This window comes from Numida meleagris, chromosome 4 (genome assembly GCF_002078875.1).
Source record: "Numida meleagris isolate 19003 breed g44 Domestic line chromosome 4, NumMel1.0, whole genome shotgun sequence".
Classification (NCBI taxonomy): Eukaryota; Metazoa; Chordata; class Aves; order Galliformes; family Numididae; genus Numida; species Numida meleagris.
Window position 1 is genome coordinate 43,749,760 of NC_034412.1, and position 13,430 is coordinate 43,763,189.

The window sequence follows — 13,430 nt, forward strand, 5'->3', positions numbered from 1 at the left end:
GTTACACTTGTGTAAAAGCTCGAAGCCACCCATCTTCCCAGACACTAGGAACAGCTGGTGTGTCTGAGAGTATGACTAAATCATTCTGCATGATGATTTTTTAATTGCTGCATAAGTAAATAAATGAAGTGTACGTTCAATTAATTCATCATGGGTCTACAGCGTTGGGGGTGGGAGGCGTTGCTGTTGTTTGTTTCTTCACCTTTATTTTCTCCCTGCGCTCAGCTCCCTAGAATGTTGATGTTAACAACTTATTACTCCATTACCAAGCGCTGCTGGGTGGAGCCCTAACCAGACAGTCGCACTGCTTGATTCTTACCTAACTCCTCTCCTTCGTTAGTGATCAGCAATAAAAATCCTCAACTTGCATAGAGGAGTATCTCTACCAACCTAATTCTCATCTGCTTTTCCAACACTTTGAGCTATGTCTTCCATCAAAAGACTACAATTAATGTGAGGGCACTCCTGAATGTTACAACAACACTTTGCTCTGCTCTGCTGCTGAATTTGTTCCATTGTATCCATTCCTGATTCCACACATCTTTCTCTGAGTGATGTCCACAAGAGTGTCTCATTGACAGAAGTTGCCCTCATAGTCTTTAGTTATTCCTTCTGCAGCTCTCCACTCACATCTGCCTCAAAATGCCAGACCACAGGCGTTCAATCTGTCCTCCAACCTCTATTTCCAGCTCTGAAGATAAAACCGTATAAGAATACCTGCACCTGAAATAATCTGTGTTGACCATCTGCCTTGCTTCTTTCTTTCCAAGTAACACATAGCCCCTTGTTTGTTCTGACCCTAAATCCCAATTCCTTAAAATTCAATTTGCCCAAACACAGGAATTAATTCATGCATCAGCCCATAGATGATTACATACTATTCATCTTCACAAGCTCTTACTCTTGCAGTGATGAATCCACAACAGACTTCCAATCCTAAAATCACTATTTATGCTCTCGCAGTGCCAACATAAAAATTGGATTTGCATGCTGGTGAAAGAAAGGTTTCTTCTGTGCTTTCTCCTTCACCTGAAAGCATCTCCCTCTTTCCTGTGGCACTAGCAGACCATAAACTCGCCCTTCAGTTTTGTACTCCTTTTCCTCAAAGCCAACTTCAGCCCATGTCTAGTTCTATTTAGACTTGGTAATTCCACCTGTTTCTTCCACTGTAATGGGCAGCAATGCCTCAAACATTCAGTAAAATAAACGTATCTCATTAACAGTTGTTTAGACAGAGATATTCCTCCAAGGTATGAGCTAACTTGTAATAAAAATCACTGTAGCTCTTTCGAAGTTACATGCTTCTTCTCTGCTCCATCGCATACAAATGCAGAAGAATGCATAAAGCCTAATCTACTACACAGTTATCAGTAGGTGGTAGAGACTGATAATAACAGATAAAATGGTGGTATATGATGCCCGAGTTGTGTTTTTGTGGGGTTTTTTTGTTGCTTTTTTCTTAAGTGACTTGAATTTATTTGTAGGATTCATGTTAACAGGTTAAAACGCACTCAAGCTTCTACCTGAAATATATAGTTCCATTAGGTAAGTGGTTCCTAATTTGACACACTCAGCTCTCACCTTTGCCTGCATAAATCAGTTACTCGGTTTGCACATATGATTGTGGTAATGGCACATTAACATGACGAACTGCTGCCAGTGGGGGCTGTTCATTACAGTGAATTCTCTACTTGCCTACACTGCACTCAAATGTGTTTCTCAACTGCACAAGCAAATCCAGACCTTGGTTCACGAATGCCTTGCTGTTCAGAACAACACTTAAAAACACACGTAATTTAAGCGGAGGTAACACTGAGATCAATAGATTAACTTTCACTGATTTAATTAAATCCTAATACCTACGCATTTAAAAACTCTGTTTAAAAACAGTGGAAATTTGGTCAAACACAATGCAGAGAGAAAAGCAAGAAGTATTTCAGGTTTTGTCATGGCTTTCATGCTTGTCTTTCAGCGGGCTCATGACGGCACTTTATCATCTCAAATGCAGGTTTGGTACCCAAATCTTCGTGTTTCTACTGAATTCCAGGCTAGCAGGAGTGTCACCGTGTGTGGTGGCAGAAAAGAAACGGGGCCTTGCTGCTAACTTGGTTACAGCAACACAACACCCAGTGGCTTCAGCGGAGTAACTTCTGCACCACAGTAGCAAAGCTGATTTTAACGCACAGCTGATGGCTTCGCTCCCCTTCTGAAGACTGGTGCTCCCACCACAGGGATAAGTAAACAAGACGTATCAGTTCTTAAGCAGCAGAAGACTACAGCCCTGAGTACTAATCTAAACTAGCACTGACTTCATTCAGTGCCAGGTTGCGCACTGCTGTAGGCCGGGGGCTGTACAGTTTCCCTGTTGTGAATATGACAACCTGTAGTGGAGGTGCAAAGCAGACAGCGGGGGGCAGTAAGCACTTCAGCCATCCCAAACTAGCCTCCTGCTGCACGACTCAATACTGTGAAAGCAAAATCAGGCCTCCCAGTTCTGACAGCTGGTAAATGTGATGCTGGGAGTATAAACAACTTGCGGAAAAGCAAAACTATTACTTGGGGCTTGATGGTAAAAAGAAAAAAAGAGAAGAGAAAGGGGAAAAAAAAGAGAAGAAGTGCAATAGTTTGGAGATAAGATGCATGTCTTTAGACAGGTGACTGGGATGAAACAGCCCTGTTAATTTCCTTCCCTCTACTGCCCTCCCCATCCTCCCCAAATCAGATGCTTCAAAAATATTTAAGAAAAAAAAAGAACACCTACATCTTCTTGCCATGTATTATAGTTTTTATGTAAACTTACGACTTAGAGACCACAACTCCAAGCCATAATCTTTCCAAAATTATTTCAAGAAATATGTTCGGCTAACCTTTGGGCTGGCACCTTAGGCTGGCTATTCTCTGCCTTAAGACGTAGAAAGCTGCAAAACAAATATCCAAAAAAAAAAGAAAAAAGAAATTCCAGCTTTTTTTTTTTTTTTTTTTTTCCTGTAAGGAGGATGGACTTGGCTGGGGCTTTTATCAACTTGTTACATTCCTGGAGACTTACACACATTCAACATTCAGAGCTTTTCTGAAATAAAAAAAAATTCTGGTACACATTTAAAAATAGAAACACCTTACATCTGTATTGCATTATGAGATTAAACAAACACATTCTGATACACAAGAGCAATTAAATATCATGACGTGATGCTATTCTTATTCAAGCAACTAAGGAGCTACTTTGCCATACAATATTGCAAAAATTCTCGTGTTTCACGGTTTAGATTCCATGTTTCTGTCAACAGAGCGTAAATGCTTTTCTTAAAGAGACAGTATCCTTTCATTTAAAGATATATACATCGTTAACGCTGCATTACATAAAGTAAACGTAAAGAGTTCGCATCGGGCTGTTAATTTGAGAGTAATTAAAATTACACTCATTTCGAAGTATCTGAACATCTGCAACCAATTCATTTACTGGCACATAAATCTACTGGTCATTTTTATCGTGTTTAAACTTCGACCATCTAAACAAAAGCTAACGCTGAGAGACCTTTTCAGCTCTTACCACCATCCGAAACTAAATACAATACAGAAGTTAAATAAGATGGAAACAGATTTATGTCTGGGGCTCACGTTAAATCAGTTTATTTGCCAATAAAAATGAACGTTCGAAGCACAGCTTGTTAGGCTACGTAACCTTGTCATAAAAGGTGGGGACTTAACAACAGTAGCTCTTTGTATTTTAAGTAACATATGACCGACATTTTAAAAGGTTTGCTATGATTGCAGCTTTTATCAATTCAAATCTGTTTTAGCCAGGAAGTCCCTTAATGGAGAGAGGTTCCCGGGGTGGTGGTTGGGCTTTGAGAGAAGCTCCATATTCAAACTGACAGTTTGGTCAAAGCATACTACTGGTGACATTCCCCGGGGACAAACTGGACTGCAGAACTGCCCTCCTATGCAGAAGAGACGCGATGGGGGAGTGGCAAAGGATACTGTATCTTTAACATAGCAAAGTCGTAACTGCTTTAGAACCATAAAGTTTCTAAAATAAGAAAATCCCTATATCTGTGACTGAATAAAAATAGCAAAACCTCATTTTTTTTTTCTTGCACGGTAGAATTAATGCAGTACTGCAATTCTGTATAGGTATTTTTCACAGAAAAGACATTCAAAGATGCACAAAATTATTGGTCATTTCGTAAGATCCACCGCACCTCAATATTCATTAAACACTGCTGACACAATGCATTAATATAGACCGTATTGCTGCAACCACAATTGAGTAACAAAACTCTTGCCAATGTTAATGAGGTTTCTGCCAGGGGGCCAACCCCAACCTCCTGGAAGCCAGTGCTGTCCAGGTTCATTACTGAGAAAATTATGGCTTTATTTCACTAAACATTTGTGCATCTCCGTCTATACAGAATTGCCGTTTTCCACTTAAAGCATCAGATGCACAAGAAACAGAAGTCCTAAGCAACACACGGCCTCTTCTCCCAGTGATGTACTGCATGATTTACATGGGTAAACTCCCATCAACATTACTGTTGGTGACACAAAATCATCTAGGCATCAATGAGAGCACAACCACCTCTTCACAGCCCACCACCGTGCATCTCTGTAAACAGATCACGCAGCACAGATCCACACTGAGACAGAAGCAGCAGCATATACAGCATAGGTTTCTCCATAACACTTGTTAAAAGGCAGCAGCATGCACAATTTCCAGCAAAGCATTTGGTTATGTTTGCATCTGCTATTTCAGCTTGCACAAGCTCCTCCCCCCACTCTTTCTTGCAGTCATCTAAGAACTTCCTGCAACAGCATGCATTTTACTAGGTTGGACTAAATCTTAATGCTAATCTGACATCTTCCAGTTGACTTTTTTTTTTTCGGTGCGGTGTTTAAATGAGGCGTAAACTGATTGCTCGACTTCTACTTTTACTAATGGATTATTGTTTAGCTTCTTGACTGCTCTGTCCCTAGGCTTTTAAAGCTAATTGTTGGGGATTTATTGTGAGGTGGTGGAAAAACACCTTTGCTGACCTATTCTGATTTTGTTCCATAGGTAGAACAGTCAAACCTCAGCACGGGGAGATAACCAGACTGAGCTGCAGTAGACGGACGCTCAAAAAGAGCGCACTCATCTTCACAATCCCTTCTCAAGATAGACTTTATTTATTTTCTTAATGTTTAAGGAGAATTCAGAATCGAAATGAGTGAAGTAATCCAATAACAGCAACGTTTGTTAAACTCATTTCGGTGAAATTTTATTCCTGTTAAGCACTTTGGACAAAGCTGTCTGTTCACTAGACGAGCTCTCAGAATTAGTCCTGTTGACTTCAACAACCCCACAGACTCATGCCAACAGAGGATCTGACAGCAGGCCAGCATCAGTTTACAGAAGCTGTAGATTCAAACTTGTATTTTGTACACAGGAATGCAGCAAAAGAAACCACACTTGCTATTGCCTCTAGCAAAGGAGTTGTCCAAACCGTAATCTAGTAAGAGAACTCAAGCAGTTTGCTATTGCTTCTCTTAAAAAAATCTCGCTCAATTTTTATAATCTACATTAAAGTAGTAGTATCTCTTCTGCCAGGTCTTATTTAATAAAACAGGTTTAGTTATTGGCTGTTAAATTGCAAGTGAAATTACAAAGCAAAAGGCAACCTACCTCTTTAGTGTAGCTTGACTACATATAACTAGCATACAAACGAATTACAAACAGGCATGCAGCCAAGTACAAAGCAGGTGCATTTTGCTCATGAAAGGCACACACATTTGGAAATCATTTTAATAGCTTTTAAAAGAGCTACAGAGCTTTCTGCAAGCCAGCTAAAACAAGGCAGGTAGAGCACTAGTTCTAAGGATGCCCTTCAGGGAGCCCAGGTGGATCAGTGGCAAAAATGTCCACAAATAAAGAACAAATAGGTTTAAAATAGCCCCTGGCATGGCGTGCTGGAAGGAGAACTTCCACTTTCATAGTGAAGAATGAAAAGCATCACACTGCTTCTCACGTATATCATAGAATCATAGAGTCATAGAGTCCTTAGAGTTGGAAGGGACCTTTAAAGGTCGTCTAGTCCAACTCCCCTGCAATGAACAGGGATATGAACAGCTACATCAGGTTGCCCAGGGCATTATGCAGCCTCACCATGGAAGTCTCCAGGGACAGGGCATCCACCACATCACTGGGCAACCTGTTCCAGTGCCTCACCACCCTCACCGTGAAAGACTTTTTCCTTATATCCAACCTAAATCTACCCTCTTTAAGCTTGAAGCCATTTCCCCTTGTTCTACCACCACAGACCCTCCTAAAGAGTCTGTCCCCTTCTCTCCTGCAGCTCTCCTTTAGATATTGAAAGGCCGCTCTCAGGTCACCTTGGAAATCAGTGCCTCTATTATCCCATGTTTTAGTTTCCTGATATGCTAACCAGGTTCCAGAGCCCAATACGTACGTGTAGATTCACAGCTGTGTGAAGGCATTTTTTTTTTTTTCAGCTGGTACGTGAGAGAAGTACATTTGTGCAAGATGCACGCAATGATACATGTCCCAGCATGGTTTTGCCCTATCCACCTGTGTACTTTAAATGGGTTCTGGGTTAGGACAACACAGTACCACAGATGCAGTTGCCTTACAACACAAAAGCAATTATGAATGTACTGTCCATACCTGTCCATGTCTGTTCTCACCAAAAAAAAGTTTTGCCACGGGAATTCAAAGTCATTTACCGTGGAAGAATTCCAAAAGAAACTCTTTCTACCCTCACTTTTGCTCTCGTTTACAGTTTTGCCATCTGCAGAACAATAACACATAAAAAATGTTCTTCCAAAAGCCTTATTTTTACAAGTTACAGATATGAGATGCACATGTAAGGAAGTGCATGTAGAAGTCTTGATCGGTACAATTCATTCATGGGAGACAGAAGATGTTTTAGAGTATAAATTAAAGGAGGGTTCAGATTTTGACTTCTTCCTGCATGCTGTCAAATAGGCAGCTGAGTTATGCTGACTTTTGCGTGACTGAGCAGCACTAAGCACAGTCGTGCTGGATACCCCTACGTCAGTCAATGGGACATAAAAAGGAATTCCTCCACACTCTCCAAAAGCAAATCTAGCTATCATGGGTTGGTTTCCAGGTGCATCCTTATGAATGGATGATGAATCACAGGCACTGCATTACTGTGGCTTAATGAGTTACCACTTGTCAGCTGGGTCACACTCCTGCCCTTCCAAAGTTGACAAACACATGCTTAAACCTTCCTCAGAGTTCAACCATTACCTTAAACCACACAGCTCTTAAGCTACCACATTCTTTTCTCAGTAGGCTTGGGCAGGAGACTGGCCCACGCACGTTTGGTGGAGCAGCTAGCACAACTCAGCTGGACGGCAGGAAGTGTGTCCGAGTACATTTGTAGCTACTTGCCTGTGGCTTATCAAAGCTGGGAGTCCTTCTGGTAACTCTGTAGGTTGAACCTCTCTTATGTATCAGAGCCTGTACTCTTGCTATTCTCTGTCTCCAGCATGGCACTCACATTTGCGCTCAGTAAGATAAACTCAAAGCTGATTGGTGCATACACAGGTTATGCATGAGTAAACAGGCGAGAGTGCAGATGTGCTGTAGCACTTGCAGGCATAGCAAAGATGATTCAAACCACTTGGCTTGAGGACAGCAATTCACGTCCACTAATAAAAAGCTCAGCACTGTTGCCTGAATATGTACTGTTTCACTTCTGGACTCCTTAGTATATAGAGTCTCACAACTTTTTTTTTTTTTTTTTTTGTCTGACTCTATGCTTGTTTTCATTGCCTCTTCTAGAACAAATTGATTTTATGCAAAGAAAACACACCTAGTAAAGGAAAGTTAACATTTATGCCACTCATTCTGGGGACAGGATTAAGAGGCTTGCCTTTCCCTATAGTGTACTTGAATTTTGGAACATTTTCAGTGATATTCTTTCATACATTAAAACATTCAAGGCTGCAGTTGAGGCCAGGAATGCTGCCTTCTGTGCGAGGTTAATCCTTCATGCTAAACGCCACATTCCCAAGGTGGAGAGCTGACTACAGATTTTCTATTTTGCTGCCAGTACTCGAAAGATTCACCTTCGTCTAGTGTAATCTCCCACTCTGTGATACGACTGGAATTTTCACCACCCACAACTGGGACAGACTTTCTTGCTTTACTTTACTCAGAGTTTGGCTCCCGTTTCAGAACTAGAACTAACTGCTAGGTTTTTAGAAAGGTCTTCACCCACGCATTTGAGGCTTTTCTTCATTCTCAGCAGTCTTTAAAAAAAAAAAAGAAAGAAAACTATTGCTACACTTAAGTGAGAACCATATACGTTTTGAAATCTGGTCCCAACTATTGCAGATGACCACACAGCATCCATCTCTACACTCCTTGGAAGAGTGCACGGAGAACAAATATGTGAGCAATGGACTTGAACAGTAGAAGAGAACCCACTTAGTTTTTGCCTTAAAAAAAGAGCATTTATGCTATCCGAAGCAGTTGGCATATCACTACAAATGATCTTACTGACAAAATTCAGAGTAAAAAAGACCTCTGTATATTTTTTATCATTTTTGACTTTTAGTTATGACTTTTTTTCCTAGTGTCACTTTATGCTATTCCCATCTCCCAAGACTCTGAAAACAGCAATCCCCAAATCAGAATTGGTGAAAGAGAATTTAAAGGGCAAGTATATCTGTAGCTGACTTCCAGCTAAATGCAAGATTAAATTTATGGCCATCACACAGGAGATGACTTGTCTAAGTGAAAAGCCACAGCGAGATCTCTTTTTCAGTGCGTATTATTGATACTTGTCAGTTAAACATCCATAGCCTCAAACATTTAAATGCTTGATGATTTCCAAATACAAGTTCAAAAAGACAGATGTAGATTCTATCATCTCTGGAGTAGCTGCAATCAACTACTTCACATTATTCTTCCTTCTCCATAAACATTCATCCCAGGGAAAGGATTACTTCTGTTACCAACTACAGCCTTGAAACTCAGAATGACTCACGATACAGGCTCACAGATACCAATCCGATACCTTCACATCTGAAAACAGTAGCAGGTGTGTTATTTTCCAAAAGCACTTTGCATAGCTTTTTTACCAGTCATCTTCTATACCTATTAAACATTGCAAGCTTTTAATGCACTTAGGATGGAAGGAGCCAGTCTTGCCATTCACAGATTTGAACAAAACCTTTGCTGAGAGTGTACGGTTGCATTGCCAGTGCTACTTCTATTTTTTGCCTGTCTTTCTGCCTGCTGCCTGTCTATGTCACTGTCCTGCAGGCTATGCAACTAACAGTATTCAACACCTGTTTTACTGTAAAAGTGGCTTGGCAGAAAATAATCTACTCTGCAGTCATTTGCATCTTAATTTAAAAAAGCGAGAAGCATTATTTATAGGTTCAGTCCTGCAAAAACTTTGGAGAAATCACTCATGTGTTAACTGTTAGGCACATGAGCCAGTGTTCCCAGAATCAAAGCCTGTAATTTTAACAAGCTGAGGTCTCTGTGATTCCTAACAACTTTAACTTCTACACCGTCCTATATGCTACCACAGAATACTTTTTGAAGGCGCCCTTAATGATGCCGACTTAGCTATTTTGCTATCCTGCTGTTATCAAGGATTCTAAATGGCATGTTCGAATAAGATTCTAGCATACTATTAGAAAATAATAATCTTAGAGATGTTTCTCTTCACGTGCGACCCAATAAAAGGATGCTGTCAGGCTGGTTTACATATACCCTTAGTTCGGGATTACTATAAGAATACTTGATCTTGGTATCAATTTGAATATATCCACTGACTTTTAAAATGAAATGTCAATTATTAAGATTTCTTTCTCAGATATAAATTTTCCTGCCTGCACTGCCTGTAACATGACACTGCAGTGTTACATCAGGCTATTAGGAATGAAATGAAGCGGAAACAAAACAGAAATTCACAGATTCTCATTGCCTTAGCCAAAGTTTACTTTACTTAATTGAAATCATTTTTAGAACTGTAAATAACAGACTGGATTTTAACCTGACGACATCCTTTTAAGCAAGTCAGACTCACACGTGCAAAAGCCTTGGCTGTCCATTGTAAGACTGTGTGTGGAGGATGGCAAGGTGCGTACAAGCCTCTCCTACAAGTGACTAGAAGCCCCAGCAGCAATTATACTCACGTTGGCACTGTCCCCAGGCCAAACGGGCCCAGCCCCAGCAGCAGTCAACTCTGCTTCCAAACCGGCACAGTCCTGCAGAGGAAACTATTTGTCTGGGCCACCTGAATGAGATAGTTCAAAGACGTCTGGTGAAACATTCTGTTAGTAGCTAAAATTATTCTGTATTAACAACAACAACACAAACAACAAAACACTTCTTTTTTTGTAAAGTGCTTTGACCTGAGTCTGTGATATTTCTGTCATGAATACAGCGTGTTGTTCAGAAACTGGACATACCTTTAGGCAAAAGAGAAGATAATTGGCATAACTTTGTGCAACCTGAAACAACGGGCATGTTTCGCAATGTGCTCGCTGCTGCCACTCACAGGTCGCTATTAAATTGTTTCAGACTTGTGAAGTTATCTACAACACGCAATAAACCACCATCGGAGGGTTTCAGCGTTCATTTGTTCTGCAATATATCAACAAATTTTCCTCACTGAAACTTGAAGGGGGTTAAAAAAAAAAAAAAAAAAAGCAAAACAAGAGCTTCACGTTACACGGTAAATAAATAGAAAAGGAGAGCTAGCGAGACCGTAAATAAAAACTAAAGGAAAAGAGGCAGCGCAGCCTTAGGCGATGGCAAAGCGCTGCCGTGACTTGTCAGCGCGCCTCAGCGACAGGCGGGAAGGCGGCGAGCAGGGCGCTGCCCCGCACACCGGCACGGCACGAGCCCGCGCCGCGCGCCCCACCTGACGCTCCGGCCCCGGGCAGGGGCTCTCCTCTCTCCGCGGTCGCTCTCGCTCGGCTTCGTGTTAAAACTTGAGTCGCAGTTCTCCGCCGTATTCTGTTTCTAGTGCCTCGAGGCGTCAATAAACTGATTTTATTTTCACAGCACGTGAAGCGCTTCGCGTTTAATTCTCACAGAACGCAGCCCCTGCTAGGGCGACCGACTTTCTACAGCCGGGACGGCGTTGACGCCCCGGAGCCGAGCACGAGCACGGCCCCGGGCAGGGGACGGCGATGCCGTGCCCGGGCTCTTCCCCTCAGCCCGCGGGCACCGTTCTGCGGCCGAGGGCTCCGGCCCGCCCGACTGGCTGCAGAGAGAGCCCCGGCGGCCGCCAGGACGCCCCCCGGCGCCATTTCGCACCCCGGCGGCCGCCAAAGCCCGCCCGGGGCAGAGCCCGTGCCCCCTTCCCACCCGCGGCAACCCCCGCTCGGCGCTCGCCCCGCGCAGCCCGCGCCTACCTTCTGTCAAACTCTCCGGCCGCCCCCAGGGAGAGGCAGGAGGCCAGCAGCAGCCGCACGGAGAGCTCCATGGCCGGCGGGGCTCCCCGGCGGCGCGGGCCGGCTGCTGCGGGGGGAGCAGCGGTGCTAGAGGCGGGCCGAGGTGCCGACGGGGCTCCGGCTGCCGCACGCCCCGGCTGCGCCGCGAGAGCTCCAGAACAGCAGCGGAGGCGGCGAGCCCCTCTGCGCTGCCCGCCCGCCTCGCTGCCGGGCGGAGGAGGCGCTGCCGGGGAGCGGCCGTGCCGCCCGCAGCCGTTAGGGGCGCCCGAGGGCGGGCGGCCCGCCTCCCGCTGAGGGGCACCTGGCGGCAAACCGCGCCTCAGCGCCGGCTCGTCCCTCCAGCTGCGCTGCGCCCCTACCTGGAGGCGGAGCGGGGGAGCGACCCCCGAGCCCCTCCTCGCAGAGCTGGGCCACGAAGGGGGGAAGAACAACGGGCACCAACGGAGGGGTACAGGCAGAGCTTTGTTCTTGTTACCCCGTGAGGTCAGACAGCCACCCGCTGCTCTCCAGGAGCAGAGTCCACGGGTACAGATAGATAAGAGCATTAAGGATTCAGCCTTCTTTTGCCAAACACTGTTCTTCCAGAATAACGCTTTTCAACAGAATGACAAGTTTTTGTTTGTTTGCTTTGTTCTGCCTCAAAGTCTCCTTTAATAGCTCTCAGCTGTTAGCATGTGTGGCCAAGTGTCCCAGGCCCCGGCCAGGCAGAGAAACCACAGGTTCAAGCAGGACCTGTGCACCATGTACACCAGGATGTCAACAGGGATGACTCCAGCTCTGTTCTACATTAAAGTGCTAAAAGATGGTAGCTATGTTTGCTTGTTTTCTATGAACTACAGCCATGGGGACATCTTGAGGGACACTTAATAACTTGTCACCAGTTTAGGGTCAAAGCTGCTCACAGTGCTCTGATTACAGACAGATGGGCCAACAGCTCAGAGTGGATTGTTGCATTGGTTTTGATGCATGCATGCATCACAGCTAATCTCATCAGCTGTTGCTACAAGGGTCAGGCCACAGCTTAGACCCAGAAAACAAAGATCTTCCGGTTTGCGCTGTAACACAAAGCCTAACCCTTCAGGGAGAACTTAGATGCCAGCTTCCTGAAACGTGACTTCAGGCTTCAGATTTGAGCTGGTAGTTCTGCTCAGAGCACTTTGCACCTTTGTAACACCTCACAGATATTCAAGCAACTCTTCGGTTATGACAGTAGTAAAGACCTTTTGCACAAGGTATGAATTGAGCTAGTGAGTTTTATAAAATTACACCTCAGAGCAGTTTTACCACTTACTGAACTCTGCAGCAGAAAACCCTCCACTCTTTCATTATCTTTTCAGGACCCTAATTTCCCTGCACTAAGCCTCCTGTCCACAGTCTCAATCCAACACCATTCAGACAGATAAAAAAAATATATGTAAAAACCTCATAATTCTGCAAGATGTTTGTTACCTGTGCTGAGACAGCAAACCCCCATGGAGGCCTGAGCTAGACATGAAAGCTTTACCAAAGACTAAATGTCATTCCCTTCATTCACATCAGTAGAAGCTGATAACCAACGCAATAACGCAGTAGCATTTGGGAAAGACAGGAGAGCATCTGGCTTAGATTAGATTCTTGCTGAAACAGAGCTGATTTCCAGCTCATGACCGATTGATTTATTTTTTTTCCTCACTCAGATACGCAATGAGGGATCAGCCCACAGCCCTTGCAGGATTAACTTGTTGTCGAGATTTTATGGGCAAAAAGGGAGAAGTCCTACTTAAGATAACCACAGGGATTTCTGTCTGGTACCAGCATCCGGCTATATCTCTCCAACATGCAGAAGGAAAACATCCACAAATTACATTGCGGCCAAATTCAGGACAGGTGCCAAAAGCAACATTTCAGCTTCATTGTGAATAAAGGTCTAGGGCAACTTGACACTTTCCTTCCAGCGTCCAAAAGGACGTGTCGTAAAGTCAAACCCATTCACATTACTCTGCGTA

General features: G+C 43.7%; 1 protein-coding gene across 2 annotated transcripts in view; it reads right to left on the reverse strand.

Annotated features, from left to right (window-relative positions):
- The window catches only part of NPNT (nephronectin), a 45,931-nt gene extending 34,255 nt beyond the window's left edge, over window positions 1–11,676 (reverse strand). Inside the window, exons 1-3 of one of the 2 annotated variants that reach the window (XM_021396813.1) lie at window positions 11,407–11,676; window positions 10,180–10,280; window positions 2,868–2,918 (exon numbers count right to left, since the gene is read on the reverse strand). In XM_021396813.1, coding sequence (XP_021252488.1) covers window positions 2,868–2,918; window positions 10,180–10,280; window positions 11,407–11,477 — 223 coding nt within the window. In that variant the 5' untranslated portion in view covers window positions 11,478–11,676. The remainder of the gene's footprint in view (window positions 1–2,867; window positions 2,919–10,179; window positions 10,281–11,406) is intronic. The other variant, XM_021396814.1, reaches the window with a different exon arrangement.